General features: G+C 45.7%; 1 protein-coding gene across 2 annotated transcripts in view; it reads right to left on the bottom strand.

Moving 5' to 3' along the window:
- The window catches only part of gabbr2 (gamma-aminobutyric acid (GABA) B receptor, 2), a 92,305-nt gene extending 65,290 nt beyond the window's left edge, over positions 1–27,015 (bottom strand). The window contains exon 1 of one of the 2 annotated variants that reach the window (XM_061665297.1): positions 26,958–27,015. Coding sequence is in view for 1 of the 2 variants with exons in the window: in XM_061665296.1 (XP_061521280.1) it covers positions 18,152–18,466 (315 nt within the window). In the remaining variant the exon portion in view is untranslated. Of the gene's footprint in view, positions 1–18,151; positions 19,008–26,957 lie in introns of those variants that run through there. The other variant, XM_061665296.1, reaches the window with a different exon arrangement.
- Positions 27,016–27,324: the final 309 nt, after the last annotated feature.

Raw genomic sequence — 27,324 nt, 5'->3', positions numbered from 1 at the left:
TATTTGATTCAATTATATAGTAGTTGATAGAATTGTTTTTTTCTTGAGTCATAAATAGATTTATTTCCCTTTTTTTAGTAACAGATGGATTTTTGTTTCTGTAATTTTGTCATGACACTTTTTCAGTGTCTTTTTCTATTTTGATGATATTTTGGACTCTGTTAACGAACGGACTTGAATTTGGCATTTCGCCGCGGTTGTCGACAGCGTGCAAACGACCGGCCGACAGTTCTTCAGAGTCGGAGAGCTCGCGCTTGAGCGTTAAGTCAACTGTAGACCCTCGGCGCTCATCGGGGTCATTAATCAGCGTCGTCTCGACTCGAGCGTACAAGGAGAGGGAGGAGGCAGCCGAGCCTTCCTCCCTTCTTGTGCGGACGCGCACGGCTGACAGCTAATTGACTGGCTGCTTTAGAAGAAGAAATGCAATACCCGTTGAAGTAGACAGTGGACCCTCGCTATATCGCGGGTCATTGTTCGCGCGCCCGCTTCACCGCAGATTTTGAAACAATCGTTGCTCGTGGCTTACAATTCCGTCGCCCGCCTTCAACGCAGTACCACATTGTGCCACGGCATGCCGGGCAGCACTGAGCTCTACTGGAAGAGAAAAAGTGTCATCAAGAGCAAGAAGAAGAGTGAGTGCCGTTACATACTGTTTGTATGTGTTGCTGCGCCGTGTTAAAATAGCAGTCGTTTCCCGGTTTATCATTACGTCGATGCTAATTCCCGTTAGCCCATCTATGCTGTTTCGCATTCTACGTTAACATTAAGCTAGCGGACTTGTGTAATTATCTGGTCTGGTTGAATCGTTTGGTGTTGAAACATACAACGTTGATTCTCTTTTGTCACGTGCTTTGCTTGTATGCGTTGCTGCTCCATGTTTGTTCAAGTTTCTAATCGCAGTAATAGCGAACCCTTTACGGCTTTTCACATAATATGTTAGCATATATGATTCGGTTAAACATTTTCGAGTTGAAATATATGCTGTTTAATTCTCCGTTTGTATGCGTGGGTCTGGAATGCTAAACGGGCGTTCACTATTGAAGAAAGAAAATTGAGAATGTCGCTGCGGATCGCGCCGGTGCCGGTAATATTTAGACAGCGGGCTCTGGAGTACCCGAGGAGAGTCCGCATTGATCGGGCAGCCGGATGAAGTGGATCAAGTCAAACGGTGATGGAGTGGAATTTTTCCTCTCTACTCCCCTGACGCCGTCGCCGAGGCTACTCGGGGAAAATAACAAGAGGCGGACGACCAAAATGCCCTTTCAAATCCACGACGGATGACTGTGATAGTACACACTGGAATCTCTTCAGCAAAACACTGGCATAAAGTGACACTTTTGTACAAAAAGAAAATGGTGCGGCACCCACCACTCAGCCAGGCTACAAAAAAAAAAAAAAAAAAAAAAAAACACACTAACACACCAATCATTCCGAATTCACCACAGAACCAAACTATGTTCTTCAAATTCATACAAAAAAGAAAGAAAGAAATAATAATAATACAACAAAAATAAATCAACAATTGCTTGGATTCTGGATCCTGGTTGCTACGGTAGTTGCTAGGCAAAATTCAGAAGGCGAAATCGTAAACGCCCCACAGGCCAATGGAAAAAGAGCCATGGGGCCAGCCACGCCCACAAGGTGGCTGAAAACCATCGTCATGATTATGAGATTTTGCAATTGGGAAAACTGCTCTGTATTCAATATAAAATACACGCTACAGTATCTAGTGGGGCACTGCCCTCCACAGCAGCTAATTCTTAGTCACCACTAATCTTAAGCATAAAAAAAAAATAACACATTGACTCACACGTATGAACATGTATCATACATGGTTTTCATGCAATTGTTCATTTGATTTCAAATTTGACAGAATTTGTGTCGCTTTTTCAAAGTTCAATTAGACAAACATATTCTAGGGGTCCCAAAATCCTTTTAGCACGGCATTTCTGTTTTGCGACGATATCAAAGTATCACATTCATATTTTATCATACGTGACTCAGTGATTTCTACCCCTTTCATTAAATGTTTAGTTTATTGTATTTATTCGAAAGGCGCCAAAATTGTATTGCTGTTTCGGACAGAAAAGAGCAAAATGTGGAGATAAATGCTTTTTATTGGACAACAACAAAATATACCCGTTTTTTTTTTTTTTTTTTTAGTCACATACTGTAGATATCATGATTTATCAATATGCTCATCCCAAATATCGCATCGCGATATCCATATATGTAAATATCCGCCTGTATCGCAGATGGCTTCCGTCCAACTATCGATTAATCGGTGTCATAGCTGTATCGTGATGATGTTGTATTGCATTTTGCACATCGTCAAATTGATACCGACAAGTATCGTGGATGGCCTTTGGCCCAAATAGATATCGCATCATCGCTGTATTGTGACAATATCGTATATTGCGCGTAGTAATATAGAGCAAGCATTATAGATGCTTTTCCCCCCCAAAATATCCGTTCTAAATTGCATTTGCTGCATTGCGATGGTATCGTATCGCATGTCGCGCATACCAACACAGATATCAACATTTATCGCAGATTTGAACCAAAATGTGGACTGTTTCACGTGATCAGGATCATTTGAAAGTAACATGATATCGTCCGACGGTAAATGATACATTCAATACTGGAATCACTGTGAAAACGCAACACCTGATCACCGCACGGAACTTTATTCCACTTTGACTTTCATTGTATTTATTTATACGCACGAGTCGCATTTGCGTACGCGCTGGGCTGACATTGCCGGCGGTGTTCTTTCCTCCGCGCCGGTTCTCTCCCGGCAGCCTTTTTAGCGGAGGACATATTTCCACTACCCTCTTTCGGCCCGGCCTGAAAGGACGACAAACGAGACGCTCTGCTCGTATCAAAAAAGGCCGCGCTTGTCTTTTTCCCTCAAAACGCATCTTGTGGAAAATTGCGTGCGCGCGTGTCAGTGTGTGCGTGTGTCCGCAGCCAGCGGTGGGATTCTTCTGTCCACACACATCGATCTTGTTAGCGCGCAACGTAGCCTCCCAGGAATCCCGCCCCTCCGCCGTTGACGTTGCGATCTGGAGCCGCTTCGTTCTCGCTTTTAGCATTCCGGCCTCAATCTCGTTAATGAACCGCTACGTTCGGGTGAATATAGAACGAACGCGACGGCACGTGGAGGCGGAGGTGGTGCGCTCGCAAAGGTCCTGAGAAATCATTGATGCGACCAGATGTACTTAGTAACATGAAATCGGGTAGGTCTGTCAATCATAGGGATACCCCCAAAAAAGTCTCAAGAAGCCATTACCGGAAAAGACGCAGGAAGTCTGCCATGTTGGTTTGAAGCGACTAGGAATCGGAAGGGGGTGCACCGTTTGTATTTCCTCTATGTTTGCCGTCTAATATGTCAGCGAAGGGAGGGTGCGTCGACGGGACACATCTGAAACGAGGACTCGCCGAGGGTCTTTTGTGCCGGCCGCCGGGGGGGGGGGGGGGCTTATCGCCGTCGACGGCAACAATTCATCAAAGATCGACAACGCTACGGGGTGGGGAAGAAGAAAAGAAAAAGAAGAAGCTATCGCCACATTTGTGAGGGGTCGACACGGTTTAGGGCGGACGACGGCGCCTGCGTTGGGGTGGTTGACGTTACCATGGCGACCGAAGAAGAACAAGACGGTGGTAGGAAAGGAAGGAAAATTCATTTGTGTCCAAGACCATGTCGCAAGGACAATTGCTTTTTAAAATGTATTCATGTATTTCTTTTTTTTTTTTTTTTTTTTTTTTACCTTGGAAGGTGACAGAGGGAACGGGCATCGTTTGGCGAGTGCGCGCGTGCGCATCGCTTGCAAAAAGTCTCCCGATGACGCAGCTTTCCCCCCAAATCAGACTTAAAGGCTTTAAAACATTTGCAGACAACGCACTGTAAGACACACACTCACAAACACACACATTTTCATTTTGAGTCGTCAGAATTCCGCGGCGTTCTAAGTAGGTCACGCGGCCCCTTCCCCGCGCCGCTTCAAAAATGCATAAATCCCTGCAACATCGTCGCAGCTCTGGAGATACCGGACGGCTTTACCGGAGCAGCCATCGAACGTAGCGTACTCACCGTGACGACGAGGATGAGGATGACGAGGGTTGGCGTTGCAAGCGAGGGTTACAAGACTGGATTAGGGTTTGAAATGAGGGCTTTTAACCTGGGTTAGGGTTTTAAAGTGTGGTTTCAAGACAGGGTTATTAGCCTTTGAAATGAGGGTTTTAAGGTATGTTTGGGGTTTGAAATTTGGCTTTTAAGCCTGAATTGGGGTTTTAATTAGGCTTTGAATTTCGGTTTTAAAGCCTGGATTAGGGTTTCGACCAAAGGTTTCGGTGTAGAATTGGGTTTCATGACAGAGTAAGGGTTTGAAGCCTTGGTTAGGATTTCCAAATAGGGTGTCGAGCCAGGGTTGTAAAACCGATGCAATCTTTCACACGCACACATTTTGTTTTGGGTTGCAATTTTCCCGCACGTCTTCTCCGCTCGCCGAGGAAATGAGGTTTTTGCTCCAGCGTCGCCATGGCAACAGTGGAGCGCTCCCGGCGAAGACGTTCGTGAGGAATGCCGCCGGCGAGCAGCTGGAGGCGTGAAACGCTCATTAAGTGGCATCTCTGTGTGAAACTTCAGTTCACTTCATGTAAATATGCAGAATGCTGTGTTGCCGTGTGTAAACAAACAGTTTCTATCCAAAAGGCACACAGGAGGAGGATTTTTGGATTCCCAAACAAAAGCTGAAAAAAAGTATTTCTCAACAGAGACCCCCCCAGGGTGGGTACAGGTGCTTCTCACTTTTGTTTTCCCACTTTTTCAAGATGCCCTGAAGGCAACACGAGTGCCCGGCGTTTGAGGTCGGCGTGCAGCTGCGCTCCGCAGGGTTTGCTCACCGCAAGGATGAAACACACACAAAAAAAAAGGTGTACGGCGAGACGGGAACAAGTTTGAAGGAAATGCACTTTCACGTGAACGCTTGGACCCCGAACGCCTCGCTATGAGACACGACGACGACTTGAAAATGAAAGCTAATAATGGGAAAACAATCAAATACGAAGTTGATGGAACATTTTTCACGCGGCAGACAACGTTTGTCACCATCATGACGCTCAGGTTTCGATTCATTTGCATTGTTATTTAGGAATAAAAGTGGCAATCCAATGAGAATAGTCCTATTTTTACAATAAAAGGAAAACGTTTGGTTTTTTTTTCCCCTAAGAGTAGTTTTAAAAAACTGAAATAAACTTTTTTTTTTTTTTTAAAGAGAGTACAGGATATGTTCGGGAGAAAAAGTCCGACTACACCAAAATAAACTTCAGCTGTTCAAGTAGACTTAAACTGCTTCGACTGAGTTCTTTTTCTTTTTTTGAACCGTGTTTTAATTGTCTTGTACGGTGACCTTGCGTAGCTCGAAATAAAATGGAGGACGATGATGATGATGATGATGATGATGATTGCAGTTGTTTGGTTGCAAACGGGCAATTGTGGCTGTGTTCAGAACTAACCAATCACCTTCAAACTCCTGTTCGATGGCCGTCCGCACACACCTGCTGCCCCCATTTCATGTGTCCCAAAATAAACTTCAAAAGTTCTAGTAGGCTTTTCCTGACAATTTGGTCTCATCTTTTTGTCCATCACAAAAACCTGAGATTTGAACCGGGGTGTGTAGACCTTTTTTTCAAGCACATACAACAACATCTTTGAAAGGACCCCGCGTTGTACTCCCGCATATTTTGCGGCTCATTACGTGCGCTCGCTTTGCATATGAACGCGTCGGCGCGTGAAATTCAAAGTCACCGCGATGAGGGCGGCTTACGAGAGGCTCGCCGCTCGCTCGCGCTCTCTGCGAGGCCCGCGGGTTAAACAACATCTCGCATTAGACACGCCGCGCACGCACGCACGCACGCAGGAAAAACCCTCTACTGTACTGTCTCCATTATTCATCTTTGCATGCAGCACATTCCCTAAACACACACACACGCATAAAAACACACACGCGTTCATGGAGGGCTTGTAGATGAAAGAGGTCGAGCCAAACGGCGGCCCGGTGTGCACGCGCGACCTTATTTGCTAGCGCACGCGAGAAAGAAGCCACGGCCAATTAGACGCTAGCTTGCGCTACGGGGGATGAACTGCAGCTGACTACGCACACACGCATATTACACACTTTTGTCAGCAGTGGAAAAAAAAGCACTATAATATATGAGAGAAAGAGATTTTTTTTTTTTTTAAGTTGCTGTTGGTTGCGTTTGTTGAAATGATGCAAAGCAAAAAAGGAGGCGAGGAGATTCTAAGTTTGCTCGCGTGCTTCGCCAGCCAGGCAGAAGGTCGCTTGGAATTGTGGGACACAAATAAAATGCACTAGTGCGAGTCAATGGACACGAACAAAGAGACTGGGCACTAGTCTGTCAAAACTAGTGCACTTCTTGCTTCCCTCCAAATCAATTGCGCTTGTTTCGCAGAGCACAAGAATGCCTGAAAATGTGAAGCGGGATCGGTTAGAAGGGGTCGCGTCATTATCTCGCTTGCCACGGTCAAATATGAAGTCAACTTCTTTCATCGTTTTGGGGGAAAACATTTTTGGGTGAATTAAATCACATTTTTCCAGAATATTTTTTTAAAAATTGGATGTAAAAAAAAAAAACAAAATGACATTTTTTGTTTAAAAAACAATGCACTTTTTTATCAGAACAAAATTATTATATTTATTTATATATTATTATAATTATTTATAAGACAAACCTTATTCTTTTAGAAAATTTAAATTTCATTCTGAAGAAATAAGATGGAGATTGTTTTACATTCTTTTTTTACATTTTTTTTTTTTTTTTTGGTTAATAAAATCCAGTTTTGTTTTTTTTATGAGATTTTTTTTTTTGTTTTCTTTCCAAAATTGGATTTGGCACCACATAACCGAAAGAGAAAGTACAGCATGTTTGAAGGTCGGCTTCCCAAGTCTTCAGCATCCTTCTGAGTGCCCGAGGTGCCACTCAATCGCCTTTTGGGGGGCGGCTTTAATTCTTATGATTTCTTTTTGTGTACGCGCGTGAGCACAATCGTCCTCCCTCGCTGCCGCTGCGTTCTCAAGCTCCCTCTTTTTTTTCCTAATCTGGCCACGAGCCAAATCGGCATCTCGCGTTTTATGTTCTCGTCACACAAAGTCGCAAGAAGATTAAAACAGAGGAAATCTCGTCCTTCGAGACAAACATGCAACAAGCAGCAGGGGACGCTTTATTAGGGACACCCGCAGTCAGGAAAAACGTAGAAATATAAAGTCGTAACATTTTGTGCTTGTTTATTTATTTATGGATATATTTATTGGTTTATGGGTTTTATTTATATGTAGGTGTATTTTACTTATTTTTTAAAAATTGTATTTCATTGATCAGAGCAACTTGTTTTTACACAAGCTGAATAAAACATATTTTAAATGAATCACTGAATGAGAAGAAATATTTGTAATACCATTAAAAGTAAATGAAATGCAAAAGAAATTCATACAACGAATAATTTAAAATTAAAGAACAAAATGCCTGTGCTTCCAAGGGTCGATGTGATAATGTAAAAAAAAAAAATGCGTTTGCGTTTGAAGATGAACATGAAGCGCTTTCAAAAAAAAAAAAAAGGTGCGACGAGACGTTCAAAGGCCGCACGCGCAATGCAATCAAGTGTGGGAAAAATGAGCCCCCGAGCATGTTCCTTCTCAAAGACGGAACACGAGCCAGCGCACGCGCAGCTCTCGTTATTATTATTATTATTATTATCAAAGAGTCGGATTTCCTCCTGCGGGTCGGCTCGTACGGCGACTCCATCGGGACAAAAGACACAAGTGCAAAATTCAGCTGCCACGCACGCAATCAGCCGTGAAATGAAGGCTTCGAGGCAAGCTTGGAGGGTTTCAAATGAGGAATTCAAGTCTTTCAAGTGAGGCTTTGGAGGCAAGGTGAGGGTTTTGAAACCACCGTTTTGGTTTCAAAGTAGGGTTCCAAGCCAGGAATAGGGTTTCAAGACCGGGTTAGCCTTTCAAGTTGGCGTTTGAAGGCAAGTTTAGGGTTTCAAGTACAGGTTGAGGTGTCAAGTTAGCATTTGGAGGCAAGATAAGGGTTAGGGTTTCAAATTTAAGACAGGGTTAGGGTACTCAGTTCAGTTATGGGATCCAGATAGGGTTAGGTTTAAAGTTTGGCTTTGAAGTCAAGATCAGGGTTTCAAATGAGAGTTTACCAACAGGTTTCGGTTTTCAAACAACAGAAATTCTAAGTAATGTTTCAAGACTGGGTTAGGGTTTCAAGCAAGTGCGAGGATTTCAAAGGAGATGAAATAAAAAGGTTTCAGGAGCAAAAATAAATCAATAAAAAGTATGGATTGCGCTGTGTAGCTTTTTTAAAAATCAAAAAAAAAATCCATTTAAAAATCAAAATCAATCATTTATGGATTTTTCTTCCGTGGATCAAGCACGCAGAAATTAAACCACGCAAGACGGATTTGGGGTTTTTTTTTTTTCCCGCAATGTACAACCTACATTTTCATTTTCATTTTTTTTTTTTTTTTTTAGCATTTCTAAGCATTGATGGGCGTGTATACATCAAGAGAGAAATATTAAATAGATAAAAAAAATTGGCGTCGCATCTCCAGCGAAGGCCCGGGGACCGACCCGTACAGGCGTCCCGGAAAGGGCACGCGAGCCTCGCCGGCGTGTTTGCCGCCGCCGTCCGTCACGGCTTATTGGGCGCGGGCGACCTTTCCCGCGCAGACACGGCTGACATTTACGTTTGCCCTCTATCAAAGGAGAGCGGAGCGGTCGCCGCCCCGTCCGCGCCGCTCATGTCGCACGCGGTGACCCCCCCGCCCCCAGCTAACGCCGCGTCTTTTCCGACACATTTGGAGAACTCAAACTACCCAAAAATATTTTTGCCCTGAGGTGGAATCCGCTCGGTGTTATTTGGGCTCCGGTTTCTCTGCTCGGGGACATTTTTTTTGTTTTTCTCCTCAAATTCCTGGAAAATAGGATGACGTTTTAAATAACATAATTTTCACATGTTAAGCAACAACAATTTGACAACTGCCGTCACATTTTATAGACCCAACGCGGTTGTTGCTAGGCAGAATTCAAAGCTACCCTGTATGAATATAGACCCAAAAAAACAACGGAGTATAAACTGATATCATCCACAAAGTACCATCAATTCAAATTCTTACAAAATAATTTGGGTTTTCCTCCCATTTCTAGGCTAACAAGCGGCATCCCTTTGTCAACCAATCAATGGACAGCATCATAAAAACGTCCAAACAATGCATGCTGTCCCAAACTGAACCAATCGGGGACAGTTTTCCCACTCCAATTTCTTGACAATATTCTCAATTCCACCACAAATAATTCGCCAAGACAACTGGAAGAAATACTCTGTATTAAATACAAAACATCGTCCAAGTTCCAACAGAATAACACACGTGAAATCTTGACCGGTTCCCGCTGTGCCTGCTTCGCACCGCGCAGCTTTCCGTACGCATGCGCACTATGAATCCGAATAATGCATAACGCGCTCCCGCTGCAAAAAAAAAACGAGTCAACAGCGGAGTCCGCGCGCACGCTGGGGGATCCTATTGATCTGCGCGCCTCCTCCTACTCGCGCGCATCGAATCGTATTTTCGTGTGTGCAATTGAAACTTTTTTTTCTTCCGCCCCCATTTGATTTTCTCCATTCACAAAGTCTTTTTGGCAACGTCACTCAAATAATTTGCAATTTTGCCGGCAGAGTTGTTCCAAAAGGAAATACAAAAAAGAAATGAGGGGGGGGGGGGGGGGGGGGGACTGCAAAAAAGTTGGATGTATTAAACCGGCGTTATGTAAAGTGTGCGCGCATGCGTCGGAAAAGTCGAACAAATATCATTTGCGGGGCTTGGTGGGGCGCTGCCCCTCATGCTGCTTTAGTTCACCGCTACTCATGAAATGAACATAAAGTGAGCAAACGCGTCAATGTCATTAAAAGTTCCAATGTGGCCCAAAATTGGGAGATGATTTCAAATACAACCACCTGTCCGAAAACTAACTATAATTCAACGTTTTGAATGGTAACAACAATGATGTATAAGATACAATAAAATAAAAATGATAATAATAATAAATATATGTATTCCAAAAATATATTTGATATGCATTTGTGTATTTTTAGGGTGACGGAATTAGCCTAATTTACAAACAAAACGCAAGCGCAGTACAGTTAACGATTCATCGTTGAATTCACACGTCGCAACGCTACGACGTCACGTCATTTGTTTGTTTGTTTGTTTATTTGTTTTTGTAGCGTACCGCACTGTAAAAAAAAAGAGCCAGATCGGGATTTGCGAGCGGTGCGGTTTTGGCACGGAAGTCGTTAGCGTTCCCTGACGGACGGCCACCTCATCCGCTCGCAATTAGCGTCGTTCGCCTGCCTCGTGCACAAATGCCTTTTAAAGCGCCATTAGCATGCGCGACGTCCCTGCTTGTGTACCGCGGGTGGGGGGGGGGGGGGGGGCGCGCAAAGGTGCGCGGCGGCACGTCGGCGGCCGTGTAAGAAGTCAATTATGGCGTCACTTTACTGTTTTGTGTTGTTGTTGTTTTTATTGGCCGCCCTCGGGGGAATCCCGACTGGTTTAACGACTTCGCTAATTGCCGTTATTCCACAAGCATGCTAATTAGCGTTCGTCTTTGTCCTTTAGGGTCATGCCGAAAAGGGGGGAAATCGTACAGGGCGGGCACGGAATGCAGTGTCAAAGGTCTAACAAGCATACGATTGTTTCCAGTCGCTCGGATCGAAAAGTATCAAAATCGCCATGGCCACATGACATCAAAACCTCTTTCGTTGATTAGATGACATCTTTGGTGAAGCAGCATGTGACTCATTACCCGATTGTCCTGGTGACAGGTGCGAAACATAATTGTAACGGAAATCTACCAGAGCAGGCGGACGCATGGAGTCGGACGATGACGTCTTTGATGAAGCAGCATGTGGCTCGTTGCCAAAGGCTATATCCTAACGCACCAGTTCCTCTTACGTTGGAAACAATTTTCGTGTAACTAATCGTATGTTTGTGACAACAACAAAAACACGAGCCGCCGTGTTGCTTCGCGGGCCGGCGTGTAAGCGCGCATCGACGCGTGACAGGAAACGGACGGGGCGGCGTGCTCGCGCCCGCTACGAGGGCGATAAAAGGGGGCCGGCGCGTTACGGTAACGCGTCATTTATCACCGCGGCGGTGGGCCGCTGGCGAGGACGACCGACGCCATCTCTCAGCTCGCCTGATAGACACGCGAATCGATAAATCCCGCTTCGTCAGCAAGCGCGCTAGGCTAATGGGAATCACTTCGTTTTGCGCGGGACGGCAGCAGCGCGGAGCAAAGAAAAAATGTCAGCTCAAGCTTGCACTTCACCAAAGAGGTTCTTGCACACATTCTTTTTGTTTGGCTTTTTTTTTGCATATTTTGGAAGAGAAGAAGAAGAGTGTAAACAAGACGTTACGAGACAAGACTTCAGCGCTAATGCTTGGTATCAAGACCTGGAGATATTTTCATTTGTGTTGTTTGCATTTATTTTTTGTTCAAAGTGTTTTCCTTGATCTTGTGTATTTGTTGATTATTTTATATGATTTCCTCATTTGTATGTCTTTTTCCATTTATTTATTTGATTTATTGTTCATGATTATTATTTTTCTATTGTTTTATTGAAGCATTTACTCGTGTTTTATTTGATTATTTGATGCTATTTCATTTTAAACGTTTTTTTCATTTCTTTTTTGTTGTTATCTTGTTTATGTTATTTCTTTTTCAATGTTGAATTTATTTTATTCGTATTGATACAATTGTTAGCATTCCCTGATGCTAACAATTGTCTCATCTGCTTTCATGTTTATTTTTAAGTACGCATGTATGTACTCGTTTGTCTTCTTAATCTACTTTTGAAATTGTTTGAGCATATTCATTATTTTATTAGTATGGATATTTTTCTTTTTTTGAATATTTCATATTATTGTTTTGTTACTGTATGTGTTATTTTTTCATGTATATTTTTATTTATGTATATTTGTTGTTTTTGTCTAATATTTCTGTGATTTTCTGAGTATTTGCATATTTTTCACCAATCTCCTAAAAGATGTTCGATGTTTTGGTTTTTTTCCCTAAGTTTGAAGTATATTTTTTCTAATCTCCTTCTATTTTTCCTATATATTTTGTCATTATTTCATAATTGATCTGCTAATTTCCTCGGATACATATCTGAATTTCATCTCTTTCTTTTTCATGCACAATAATCGACACGCACGCCTCCAAACATGCGTAAGGACGCGCAACGATTAGGGCTCATTCGATCTCTTACCGTCACGGCGTTGTGGCACCAAATGTGTGCGTGTGTGCGCGCCGTTATCGCTCTTAGCTCACAACGGCGTCGGCCGACTGTTTTCCGCTAACAAGCAGCAGCGGGCCAAACGGAGGCGGCGGAACACAAAAAGGTGTCGACGGCGTACGTCCCGGTGGTCACGTGATCGCGCGGTCGCTCGGGGTTCGAACCGATTCATCGACTTTATTATTCTTGTACGTCCCGATACCTTTGTGTCAGCACACGAGAGGAAGTAGAGCGATTCCCTTTTGAGAGGAGCACTTCCAAGGCTGGCTGAAGTCAGGTGTGCTCATGAGACCCATCAAAAAGTGTGTTGGCGTGACGATGACGAGGAGGAGGATGAAGCATGAAAGGGGGGGGGAAAAAAACTCACCAAAAAAAGCAACAGAGCGCATTTTTCTTGTCCTCGCTGGCAACCCGCCACGGGTCCCCAGCTGCGTCCGTGACAACAAACATGTCGGCCCTCTGGGAAGCGGCGGTGTCAAGTGCCTGCCGGTCCCTCTGGGGGCAACGAGCACATGTGCCCGCACCCTTGCTCGCGTGAGGCTAAATCCGATCCGTACCGCTAACGGCTCACCTTGCAAAAAACAGCCGTACGCTGACTTGATATGAAGAACAATATGAAAGCGGCTTTCGCGTAACCGCGATTTTGACACGCTGCAAGGGGGCGCACGGGAGGGACCGGGTGCGCCGCGTCCCATCTCCGACGACGACGTGTCGCGCTAATCTGCTGAATTCGTGCCAGAGACACACATCCGGGTTTTCATCTGAATGCGGCAAAAATCATGCGTGAGTCAACATCAAACTTTATAGTCACGACATGTTAAAATGACTGCTTGTTGCGAGGCAGATTTCAGAGGGCGCAATCACAACTGCCCCACAGGCCGATGAAAAACAACAGCATAGGCTAGCATTTTGATTTTACATCTATTTGGGGATTCTTGGGCACTTGTTACTAAGCAGAATATGGAGGGCTCAATGGCAACTGCAAATATCAGCTTGTGCTAGCCTAGCGTGCTAGCTACATAGACCTTCATTTCGCATCTTTCAAATCATTGCTCTGTCTTAAATACAAAAGCATAGTTGATTGTACGTCTACGTATTTGGGGATTGTTTTAAATTCGGTTGCTTCGGATCTTTTTTTTGCACTTTTGAATCATTAAAGGGTATTAAATATGAACGCTTCTCGAGATACGTGCGAGCTTAATTTTGCCCCCTTTTTTTGTTGTTGTTCCATATCAAATATAAATGAGAGTTGCCACATCTGCTCACTTCCTCAAAGTGTAAAAAGTTTGTGTGTTTTTATTTTCGCTTTCACCAGAAGGTCGCCGAGCATCTGCGGCGAGTTTTATGGAGCCTGTCAAAATAACGGCCTTCTGTCGCGTCAATTTGGGCACATTTACGTTTGCCCTTTTGTCAGTGGTGACGGCTTTTATTGTGAAAGGTGCTGAGGCCGCCGGGCAGACCTTGCGCGACCGCGGAAGGATTTATTGTTACCTCAAATGCATTTACTCTGACGGCCATTTTTTTGGAGGGGGGACTGACTTTGTGGATTACTCGTAGTCGTTTCAAAGCGGATAATGAGCGTGTCGTCGAAAATGTCGGGGCCGGTGGCGGCGAGAGGGTGGACCAAGGCGGCCGTGCTAAATTTTTGCAAAAAGCAATCTGGCGACGCTGTGGAGCCGCCACATGCTCACGTCCTCGGGCGATGCCGCGGGGCGCAATCGCTACCATATGTGTACTCCAATGTGTGAGCGCGCGATTTGCATGAAACCAGGCCACCATTACACGTTTCACGGCGCGCACCCCCATCAACGTAAAAGGCATCCAATTGAACAAGCTATAAAGGTGTAATTATCAAACGAGACGTCGTTTCACTTTTAACCACACCAGTAGTAAAAAAAAAGAATAATTAAAAAAAAAAAATGTTCCCCCCAAAAAAAGCCCATTGTAAGGCATCATGTGTAACACTAGAAATCTGCAAAAATGCCTTTTCATTTTTCATCCGGTGCACCCCTTTCGATGTCGTGGCGCACCCCCTGTTCCTCACAAACACCTTGGGGGGGGGGGGGTGGGGGGGGGGGAAAGTTTCAAAAAAGCCAACTGAAAGCCATCTCGTTCGCGTAGATGTTGAATTATCCTACCTGATGCCATTTTCACTTCCAACCTTTTCAACATCGCGGTGCACCACCTGTGCCCACACACAGCCTGAGGGAGAAAAAAAAACAGCCCACTGAAAGGCATTATGTTTGACGCGAGAAAATGCGCATTTACCTTAACGGATGTCATTTCACTTCCAACCTTGCGCACCCTCTGCAATGTTTTTATGGTGCACCACCAGTGCCCTGCACGCACCCTGAAATTTTGGGGGGGGAAAAAGCCCGCTGAAAGTATTTAATGGCGAAAATGAAATGTGTAATTATTACACTATACCCTTGTAACCTTGTGCACCCCCTCTCAACATCACGGCGCACCCCCTATACCCAGCAAGCACCCTCATTTTGTTTTTTTTCGAAAAGCCCATTTATATGCATCATGTTTAATGCTGTGAATGTTGAATTATTATACCATACCGCCATCATATTTTTAACCTTTTGCAGCCCCTGCAGGGTGAACGCAACATCTTGGCAAGTATGCTCATTGACTTATAGCCAACGATTTTACATTTGATGGCGATATCGCACTCAACTATTTCTGATGAGACATTGTTTTGATGGCAATTCCAGTTTGGTGCAAACCTGGATGGAAAGGCAGAGGAGTCACGACGAAAGCGTCTGCCGCACTCCAAAACGCAAACGCGCGTCTCAACGCACAGATAAGCGACATCAATGCGCGGCGGCACACGAGAAGGGTCTCCGGGGACCGACGCAGAAAGCGAGTCGGAAAGAGACGAGACGGAGATCCTCAAATAGGACGGGATGGCCTTCTCCGCAGGAAGAGGAAACGGTCAACCTCCTAATTCCTATTAGTCGATAATGCACTACCATTTGCGCGCTCGTTTCGTCCGGCGAGCTAAAACTTGATCGTAAAAAGTCAACCGAAGTAGCTGGCTAGCATTTTCCATCGCATTCATCCATTGATGCAAATAAGGCCGCCACACACCGACTGGCCAATGCGCTAGCTTGGCGACGGGACGCTCGCTCGGGCACGACGCCCCCCGCCCCGCCCCGCCCCGCCCCGCCCCGCCCCCCTCCTCCACATGCAAAGCCTTGATCCTCTAAACCCGCCCGGCGACAGTATCGGTCGTCGGCTAGGCGAAATTCCACACGAAGATGGACGAGCACCGCCAGCGCTAAGCTCCGCGCTGCGTCTATAATCCGCCGCCTCTCGTCTCCCAGCCGTCGCCGCGGCTCAACAAAACAACAAGCCGCACGCTCCTGTAACTACAGTACTCATCTTCATCATCATCATCATCATCATCTTCGTCAGCACCAGCGGGGGGCTCGAGCGGGCCCGACTGGCTCGACCTGCGGCTTCACAACTGGGGATAAAAGGATAAAGAGCCTCTGCTCGGGGACTGATTACTTACATCTGCCTGGCTAAATCCCAGCACACACACGCACGCACACACACAATGTAGAGGACGAACCCTTGCAAACGTGGCGGCACGGTGTATCCCCCCCCCCCCCCACCCACGGTTACTCCAGCTTCCAATAACATTTACGTTAGCTTCATAGCTGTGAATTGGAGTGGGAACGCTCTTTTATATGTGCCCTGTGATTGGCTGGCAACTAGTCCGAGGTGTACCCCGCTTCTGTCGCCAAAAGTCAGCTGGGATGGACTCCATGCGTACATGTTAGGTTCATTGAACAATCTACATTAATTTTAATTTTCTTATTATTGTATAAAATAATTGGTTGACTCAATTTAACCAAATAAATGGAACTAATCTTTTTAAATAAATATTTATTTGAATATATTTTTATAATACACGTTATTTAATTTTATATATTTGATAATACATAATATTTGTGATATTTAATATATTCATTAAATAAAATGATTATCATATATAAAATAGATTTTTAAAATAGTCTATAAAAATATATAAACATACAAATGTCAATATTTCTTTCATGTATAAGTGTATGAATTAAAACTATTTTACATACTTATTTTAACTAATTGTTTATTTAAAGCACATCTACGAATGAGCAAAGTCAAACGTGAGAACAAAAGTTCGCCACCCCTGAGCTAGCTAGCAACACGCGCCCCTTAGCTAGCTAGCAACCCGCGCTGTCCCACGTTGTGTAAATATTCACTAAGCATATTCAAATATTGAGCTCCGTTGTTGACTCGAAGCGCTCTGAGCTGCGCCGGGATGATTTCCGCAAGCGTGTAAATATTCTCCGTGCAGTTAGCGGACGGCACTCGAGCTACTTTCTTTGTTTTTCTTATCTGTGAGTACTAAAGTAAAAAATAACATGTAGGAAAGCTTTTTTTTTTTTTTTTTTTTTTTAAGAAAAAGGGTAAGCTGAGCTGCAGTGTTGTTGGATGCGCTGACTAGCTTTTTTTTTTTTTTTTTTTGACAGATTTCAACAAGCCAAAAGAGCAAAACGTGTTATTAAAATACCTGGGACATTTTTCAATGTGTCAAAAACACTACAACAAATAATTAACTTTTAATATAATAAGACCATTTTAAAAAAACAGTCTGGAAAGAAAAGAAAGCCAAGAAGCAGCAGCAGCGTGACCATGAGATGATGTACGGCACCAAAGCCGACAGATGGACGGCGATTTGAGTCCAACTCGCGCCGTCCTTCTGCGTTGGCATGGCAACTGATGCGGCACCGCGCACGCTTTCGCACCACGCGGCTCATTTCGCACAGAGCGCTCGTTGAGTCATTCCCAAACTTGCCTTCGTTCGAAGACGGGCCGCGCCGGGGGAGGAGCCTAAGGCGAGTTTCATTCAACATGCACCCGAGCACTCCTTCGGCAGGCACTTGCGCAAAGAACACCGAGGCGCGATTTGACCGTGACGTCTAGCTCAGATGAAGATGCACCCGTGATGCACGCACTTCTATGAAGATGTCAAACAAAAGCAACACATGATTTGACCACGCCATCTTAACTAGAGAGGAATCCATGACGAGGTGCATCCGAGCACTCCGTCAACAAGTGCTCGTGCAAATCACGACGAGGCGTCGTTTAACCCTTGCACGTCAACCCGGGCATCTAAGACCGGGCGCGTGCGAGCCCTTCGTCGCTATTTCGAAACCTGCGATCTCAATGGGGTACGGCGGGCACGCGGGTGCAACCGAGCACTCCATCGGCAAATCACACTGAGGCGTTTTAACGGCGTAATCTCAGCAGGATACATTGGCAGTGGCATCTAAAACTTGGTGCGCTCTGTTGGCAGGCACTTGTGCTAAAAACAGTCAGGTGTGTTTGGACCCTGTCCTGCAGACAGGACACGCCGCGAGACTTCGCCACGACAAGGTGCAACCGAGCACTCCATTTTCTGGATCTTGTGCAAATCACACTGGGGCGTGTTTGACCATCTGGATGGGAGAAGCATCTAGGACTAGGTGCATACGAGCCTTTCGCCTGAAACCTCGAACCTGTGAGCTGGATGGGGTGCGTCAGGCGTACAGGTGCAACCGAGCACTCCATCCGCAAATCAAACCGAGGCGTCTTTTCCCTCTGTCGTCTAGCTTAAAATGAAGACAGCAAAATATCAGAAACAGCTGTCAGCACCACGCACACGGTTCTATGAAGCTGTCAATCAAAAGTGAACATTTTGGGGGGCATTTAACATGCGCACGCTCACCTCGGTGTCGTAGATTTCGGTGATGAGCGAGAAGGAGTACTTCCGGGACTCTCGCATGTGCTGGATGGCGAGCTGCACGGCGGGCTCGATGCCCTGGCTGATGCTGCTCATCAGCGCGGACTCGTTCATGGGCATGAGCACCATGATGGGCAAATTCTCGCCGTCGCGGGCGAACCAGCTGTTGTCCTGGCCGCGCTTGGTGCGGTCGTTGCACACCTTGGCCAGCGCGGTGCCCGCCAGCAGGCGGCACGCCGTCGCCGCCGCCAGGAGGAGGAGCGCCGCGTGGCGGCCGTGCTCCCTCCGGGCCGGAGCCATGCTCTGGTAAGGGGCGGGTTAGGGGGTAATCCCGAAAGTCACAAGGTGGGCATCGCCGCTTCCGATCCGGGTGCTGCTACTCCGGGATGGCTTCGGTCACCCCCCCACCCCCCCCTCCCGCCCCCACTGACGAGGAGAGGGCACCAAAAATCCGCAGCAGCCCCCGCAGTGGGGAGAGAAGAAAAAACACTGCAGAATATTCCCAAGAAAAAGGCGCAGAGAGTGCGGAGGAATTACTGACACCACATACACCCCCTCCCCAAAAAAAGAACAAGGAAGGGGGTGGGGGGAGCAGATGACTCTCAGCTTCCAAGTAAATTCCCAGCCAAGCGTGCGCAATCCTCGCCGCACAAAAGAGGAAAATAAAGCCCCGACTGAAGCCGGAAAATGGAGGTGAAGAAGAGGAGGAGGAGGAGGAAGTGGGTGAGGGCGGTGGATGTCGAGGGAGTCAGGCCGCGGGGGGGATGCTCATCTTCGGATGGTGCGTCAGAAAAGCGCCGCTTGATGCTGCCGCTGCTGCTGGTGGTGGCGACGGTGCGCGCAAGAGGGAGCAACAGTGGATATGGAGGAGGAGAGAGGGAGGATGCAGAGGAGGGGAGAGAGGGAGAGAGAGAGAGAGAGAGAGAGAGAGAGAGAGGATGCACATGCATGCAGGCTTTTTGCAGGGCAGACTCATAACAGCCAAGAGGGATTTAACGGGGCTTTTATGCGACGCTCCAAGCACGGCGCACGCGTCCCACGGCCAAATACAACGAGGCAGGAAAACGTCGCAGGGACTTTACGCATTCAAATCGGCAAGATTTGAAAAACATGAAACATGAAGAAAACATGAAAATGCGTCAAGAGTGAGAGCTGTTCCTATCGAGGGGGATCAAATGGTGGAATCAGCTCGCTTTCGCTTTTGGTAACCTCAAATGATACAAAACTGCAAAAACCCAACGACGACAACGGAGACAAATTTTATCCTTGAGTTGATTAAGGGCAGTGAGACAACAGGTCTTAGCGGCCAAGGGGGGAGATTGTGGAGTAAAATGTTTTTCCATTTTCCATACCGCTTATCCTCCCTAGGGTTGCGGGCGTGCTGGGGCTTAACGTGTGTGTGTAAAATGTATGCCTTTACATTTGTCATGGGTTGAAAACCATGGTCAGTTGTATCCTAGAGGAGACTAGGGGCAAAAGGCAGCCAAGTGGAGATTGGGGTTCTAATATTGCAGTGTCTAAGTTAAGACAAGATTTAGCATGGGTTTTTTATGTTTGTCATTTGTTGACCACAGTAAGAAGATCAGTTTTATCCAAAAGGAGATTAAGGGCAAAGTGCAGCCAAGTGGAGATTGTGCACTCTAATACTGCAAAGTGTAAGTTAAGGTTATAGCATTGTGTCTTATTTTATTTATTTATTTTTTTTTTGGACATGTTGGCCATGGTAAGGACACAAATTGTATCCGAGAGGAGACTGAGGACAAAGTGCATCAAAGTGGAGACTGTGGGGTAAAATACCCCAGAGTCTAGAATTTATGCACAGCAACAGTGTTAGCTAACGTTGGCATGTGCTTATTTTCATCATCTGGGTAAGAAGTCACATTGTATTCGAGAGGAGACTGCGGGCAAAATGCCACAAAGCCCTCGTCCACTCTAGTTCGGACTCGCAGCCGAGCACGGGAGAAGAGGCGCGTGGAGAGCATCCATTAGCCGCTACTTCCTGCAGGCTCGGAGCCCGGCCGAGTGCTTTTTCTATTCGCGCGTCGATGCGAGGGGATTAAATTCCCCCGCCGCCCCTGCCCGCCCGCCCGCGCGCCAATAAAAAAAATACAATACGATTGCGCTATAATTCACGGGATTGTTAAACAGGCGTGGGAAGAGGATGTAGAGCGGGGGAGGGCGCGAGCAAAGGGGGGGCGATGTCACGTGACGAAAGCTTTTTAACTCGTCAGCTTGGTTTTTGAGCTGCGGCGATGACAAGCAAAAGGCTGCAACGCTCGTTGGCTACACGCGTACGGACACGCACGGAAAAAGCCACTCGCTCAACGATTCACTCCAATTAAGATGTGACGCAGTACGATATGGGCGGCTCCAATTGTGATACAATTAAAAAAGTGACGATACAATATAATACAATTCGCTCCAACTACAGTATGATCCTCGAAATACGATACAATGCATTCAAATGAAGGTGTCATACTTCTATTCCGATACGATACAATTCACTCCGATTACGATATGGTGTACTTACTAAGTTAAGATACGATATGTTACAATACCATTCACTCAATTACTAGACAATTTATTCAAATTAAGATGTGATACAATGTACGAGCAACTTTAATTTGAATGTGATACCACTCACTCTAATTACGATATATGATGCACGCCAGTTATGATACAATATGTTACGATTCACGCCGATGATATTATACGATTCACTCTGACTAAAATATGATTGACTCAAATTAAGATGTGATTTGAAAGTTTTCACTTCAATTCTGCTACGATACAATTCAACCCATTCACCCGATTTACAATCCAATACGATTCGCTCAAATCAAGATGCAGTATGCTAAGAATTCACTCCAATTACGATACATTTAAATTAAGATCTGGTACAACTCTTTGACTCACAATTATGCTACGATTCAATTGAGTTATGCCACAATAAGATTCACTCCAATTGAGATGAGATGCGATGCGTTACGATACGATAGATGGTTAGCTGAAAAAAAAACTTCAAATTAAGACGTTAAGGCACAACGTGATGTAAATCACTCCATTTACAATGCGATTCGCTCGAAACACGATACGATTCAATTGAATTCCGATACACAGAAATTAAGATGCGTAATAATACGATTCCATCGACTCCAATTATGATGAGGTACGACGCGATTGGCACAAATTAAGATGCGATACAATTCACGCCCATTACAATACCAAACATGGCCAATTACGATGCGATAAATCCGACAATTTGATATAACACGACACAATACCATCCAAATCAAATTGTTACCAGGTTTGAATGGAATAAGACGGGATCTTTAACATCAATACGATAACGGTTTATTTGATCCATTCTAATACAAAATTATGATTTATATTCACGACACACTGACAACGAGGCCAATCCACAGGCGTGTGTCGCCATTTCCCCCCGCATCTCGCAGCTAATGCGCTAGCCAGCGCAGAGGAGCTCCGCCAGAGTGGTGCTCGATGCTAAAAGTGATGATGAAGTAATCATCGATCCGTGCCGTGAAGTAATCCCGCCCGCCAGCCGCGAGCACGCCGACGACGCTGGCGCTCATCTCCATTTTTGAGCTCGCGGCCACCGATCGCCAGAGGCCCCGCAGATCCGCACACCGCCGGTCGACAGTCCGTCGGGGGACGGCATGCTAATGTTAGCGCTGCTGCTGCTAGCTCAAAAGATGAAAAGAAAGCCATTTTGGGGATATCTTCTTTTTCTTTGTTCTTCATTTTGTTACCGAACCTTGTCGGTGCAACGGGGGAGCTTGAAATACTCGCTCTGTGGTTGCTTGTATCCTGATATTTATTGGAAGGTTTTTGAGGGGCAGGTGGAGAAACGAGAGAACAGAGCAAAAATAAAAGAAATAACATCAACACAGAACAGTAGCAGATTAACACGGTATACATATGACTATTACAACTCATTTCCATTTGTCTTATTCTTTTGGGTTTTTCATTTCCTCTTTTTGTTTTCTTTGTACTTGTAGAGCGTCAGGACGACATTGGCTTTGAAAAATAAAAACCTAAAACGCCTCGCATCTTATCTGACTTTCTGTAAAAAGGTGCCACAGCATCGATTTTTTTTCGATGCTTGCTAACATTAGCCAAGCGCCATCTCCTCCCTTGTGGCACTCGAGCATGCCAACGCGAGCTCTTGTCTTGATATCTCCTAATCAAGCCAAGCGCGACCGCATCCATTGTTAGCACGAGTCTCGATTTCTCCCAGTCGTTAGCTAACATCAGCCGAGCCCGATCTACTCAGTCGTGGCTCTCTAGCATGCTAACATTAGCGCCGGTCACGACACCTTCCGGTTGGCAGGCCTTAAGGTCCTCCCTCGTTCCATCTGTCGCTCATCCATTAATCAGATCCGAGGCGTTAAACCCCGCGGCGGAGCCTTAACGTTTTATTACCGTAGCACTTAAGCTAAAAACAGGCGGACAACCGAGTCTCTTTAATATGCTCGGAAGAGTCTTTGGGAAAAAAAAAAAAATGGATCGCGCCGAATACTTGGACAGTGGTCAGATGCCAGAGGGATGAAAGCCATGACTCACAATTGTCAAAAGGGACAAAAAAACGTCCAACGCATGGAAACGCCCGGCTGGTTTTCTGGCCTCATGAATCATTCATACGAGCCTTCAAATCACGCCGGTCCTCTTTAATGAGCCGCCGGGCCCGCGGATTGCGCCAATTGCGGCGTACTCCATGAAGGACGCGGAATCATCGCGCAGATGTTTGCACTCCAGTCATCAGGGATGGAACATTCGACACGGTAAAGATTCATTGGGTTCATTGCGCGTTTTCAACACTCTAAACTTTAGAGAAGGCCACATGAAGTTCACCTGTAACGGTTATAGCGCATTTCAGCTTCATCTTGAAATTTCACCCGGAAGCTCAACATCCCTAAATTTGATGAGTAGCGTACCTTATTCTCATCGAATGGAGACGAACGGTTCGGTCCGAGGACATCCCTCGACAAAATAAGTCGGCGCCACGTGTCGCCGGCCACTATCGATACGGCAGCTATTCAGAACGGGACGGTGTGAAAAATGACAATCCGGGCAGCCATATTTCACGTATTCACGCGGAGGATGTGGCCGCTGATGAAATATCCGAGCGCTTCGGCGGCGGCTTGTTCGAAAGAACGAGCGAGGGGAAGCCTGACGGGTCATTAATCGGCACGCCGTCCGCCTTCTCGGGGATTCGCTCGGCCAAAGATTTTTCTCCCGTTGGATTGCAGCGTATTGGCGTCACGTCTGGCCATTTGGATGACGTACACGACAGACGCCGCATCCAATCACCGTCGATACGCTGTAATTACAATGTAACATGGTAGGATTCACTCCAATTGCGACTCGATGCGATCCATGCGAATTAGGACAGGGTTGCTATGATACAACGTGATACGATTTAGTCCAATTACGACGGGATTTGATTCACTCAAATTAATATGCGATACAATTTACTGGGGTACCTTGAAATACAAGTTGAATTTGTTCCATGACAACGCTTGTAACCCAACGCAGTCGTATCGCAAATCATCTTTCCCCATAAAAGACCAAGACATTTTTTTAAAAAAAAAACATTTTTTTTGTTTTTGTGACTTCATCCGTTCTTTGCTAAAACATGCGTTGCGTAAAAATGTCCTCCGGGGGACAAAAACAATAAATAAACAAATACAAATGTAAACACATTTTTAAATCAAAGGGCAACCGGGAGAAAAGCAACAGGGAGCGACGGATGCGTTTACGATCCAGGTAAAGTGGCGACAAAGCGCCGGCAAACATTTGTTCTGTACCATTAACCGGCGCAGAAGGGCGTCCTGGAGAAGGTAATCTTGAAAAGGGGGCGCGGGGGGGGATACGCTACATGATGCTGCCACGCTGCCATGCTACATTTGTCCCGGTCAGACAATGTTATCGGCGGCGCTGCTTATGCACGCCGCAAATTAAATCAAGAGCGCGTCCAATCAAACGGGCCGCCGGCGGTCGTGGGAGGACGCCATTTTGATGACGACAAGAAGAAGAAGAAGAAAAGAAAAGAGAAGAAAAGGGCGGCCCGCGTCTTACATAACTTACAGTGAACGCTTCCGACGTGCCCGTGGGTCAAATACGCCGCGATTGAACCGAGAAGCATTCTGGATGTCTTGTCGCCGCCGTCGGAAGGAAGGAAGGAAGGAAAGAAGGAAGTGGGAAGAATGACAAGGGAAAAGAGAAAAAGGAAGGAAAAAAGAAAAGGTGGAAGGAAGAAAGGGAAAAGAAGGACATATGGAAGGAAGGAAGAAGGGGGAAAAGAAGGAAGGAAGGAAAAGAAGGAAGTAAAGAAGGAAGGAAGGGAAAAAGCAGGAAGGATGGTGGGAAGATAGAAAGAGGAAGGAAAAAGAAGAAAGGATGGAGGAAGGGAAGGACAGAAGGAAGGCAGAAAGTGAAAAAGAGGCCAAATGAAAAGCGCGCTGGCACTTCACGCCGCCTGACGCGCTGTCCGCGTTCGAAGCCGTTTTCCTCCGCGGCGTCGGCTCGGCGTCCGAGAAGAGCGCTCGCGACGAGCGGGAAGTGACGGGACGTCAACGCGGCGGCCGGATAATCGGAGGACGCCGGCGGGCGGCGGTCACGCTATTGCACGTTAGCCCCAAACTATTCATGAACATTGTCACACTAATTAGATGCTACTGATGGAAACACACACACACACACACACAAAGAGCAAAACATGTTTTGAATCATTTCAACTGTTATTTATCTTCAAACAAATCTTTGAACTCTCTCTGACACTCAAACTGTCTTAAAACTCCGCCTCTTCCCTGACTCTGCGGGAGCCGTGCGGCATTATGTCGCCTCAAGATTGAAAGTCTGGAGGTTTTTTTAGGCAATAACGAGGGAAAATTGTTTGTTAGGTTAGATACATACCTGTTTCGATAAAAATGGATGACTGTTTGATCACAGATGAATTTCCGCCTATCACACAGCTTAGTTAGCTCATTGTTTTATTTTCTTGGATCACTTGAGCAATTCAGCGTTTGCTAATTCAAGCAAGATGGCGTCGTCGCCGATTGTTTTCCTTTCCCAAAAAGTCATTTTGGAGATAACGTGTGGCACAAAAAAAAAAAAAGACATTCTTGTGGATCTCGTTTTCGGAGAGTTGAGCAGCATTTTTCTTTTGAATTTCTCTGCTGCTTTTTCTATATCGAAATCCGTATTGGCAAATCCGATGCTCTTAACATCTCTCACGCTCATATTTTATGCAGTCGGGCAGGTTTGGTTTTTTTTTAGCTTGTCGTCGTGTCAGTTTTGAATAATTTAGCGTTAGCGCGCCGCTAAAACAGAAGGTGCCAGGGATTAACCTGGCGTACATTCGTCGGATGCAAACACCGTCGATAGCAACTTAACCCGAACCCCATATCCAATGAAATAACAAATAAAGTCCTTAAATGAGTCATTCACGCAAACATTTGAACGGCTTCCGGCCCGGACGACGAGACGAGCCGGTACGCCGTGTTCGTTTTTCTCTCTCTTTCTTTCTTTCTTTATTTTAAATACAATGGACCGTCTGCTGGCGCTCTGGCGCATTATTCGCTGAACAAGACGCTAACATCCCCAAAAATATTTTCGTAGTCGACGGTCCCGCATGCCCAGCGCCACTCCTAACAAATGAAAGGCATAAAAGATAGATGAGGACGCCAGGCGCTTCATTCATATTTGATGGCCGGCCTTGGGATGCATCACCCAAAGCATCCCAACAAGCCTCACGTAACGCTCCCCGCCGCAAACAGGTGGCGCTCGCGTTCAAAAGCCGCACGACGACTAAAAAGCCACCGGACTCCGATAAAGCTGGCGTACAAATCCGGCACGGGGGGAAAATGCCGAATGAGACGAAATGGCCGAGCTGTGAGAAAGAGAGAAACAAAAAAAGGATCCAGACTTTTGGGGGGCCCCGAGTCAACATATTTGCCCGATCTGAGGCCACGCTTGGCGGGCAACAATTCAAGCAGGCCTGGGCATGTAGCTCTGGAGCTCAAGACTTTCGCAAAGCTGTATTTCTGGATTTGTGAGCATATTTTACAAAACCGGAAGAACACGCGCATGGGTGCCGAGTTAGGAAACAATGGCTTGATGCATAATATTTGAAAAAAAAAAAATACAAATAAAATAAGGAAAAGAATATGGAAGTTGGAGAGTTTGGAAGGGCCTCTGTCAGGATATGTGTCCGGTCCGAGGCGCCTCCGGGCGGACGGCGATCCCAGCGGCCTGGGCACTTTGCTCTGGAGAGTTGCCCAAAACTGTATTTCTGGATTGGTGAGTATACTTTGCAAAACTGGAAGAACAGGCGCATGTTTGTGCACGACCGGCGAGGTTAACTTACAAAGACATGAAGGGGAGGGGCGGGGGAAAAAAAAAAAAAAAAAAAAAAGAGAAATACAAATTTGCGAATGCCACAACCCCATAGTCAAGAAAACTAATGAGCTTTAAGGAGCATCTGTGATGGCAGAAGGGTGTGAGAGAGAGAGAGAGAGAGAGAGAGAGAGAGAGAGATCGATACAGCCACAACAACTGATCTAATGGCTGGCGGGAGGCAGTGAAATGGGTAACGCACACACACACACACACACACACACTCTTCATTATGAGTCTCGGGGGCCGTGCAGTCCACCTGCCACTCACTCACTCTGCCTCCACTTCATGGATTTTGTGTCTTTCCTCAAATCTCGTGTGTGTGTGAGAGAGAGATTGCTTGAAAGAAAAAAAGGAAAGAAAACGGTACCTGCTTTTATGTGCGTGCGTTGCTGTGGTTTCCACGGCGACGGCGGCTCGAGACGTGACGAGCAACGGGAGCAATACGAGCTTATTCGCCATCTATGCAAGCAAAAAGTACACAAAGAAAAGTGTAAAGTGTAAAAACAGTTCAACAAAATCGTGTTATGTTTAAAAAAACATTTGAAGATTACTTATTGGTATTTCATTAGTACATTATAATTCTTGGTATTTTATTTTTGTTCTATACATTTTACTAAAAACTAATAGTTACATAAATGTTAGATTTTTGTTATTTTTATATTTGTCAACGTCCACCTGACTTTATTATAAATTTTTTTAGTTATTTATGAAAACCAAAAACATTACATTTTTTT

The sequence above is a fragment of the Phycodurus eques genome, chromosome 20 (genome assembly GCF_024500275.1).
Source record: "Phycodurus eques isolate BA_2022a chromosome 20, UOR_Pequ_1.1, whole genome shotgun sequence".
NCBI classification, from domain to species: domain Eukaryota; kingdom Metazoa; phylum Chordata; class Actinopteri; order Syngnathiformes; family Syngnathidae; genus Phycodurus; species Phycodurus eques.
This window is presented reverse-complemented; position numbering and strand designations above follow the sequence as displayed.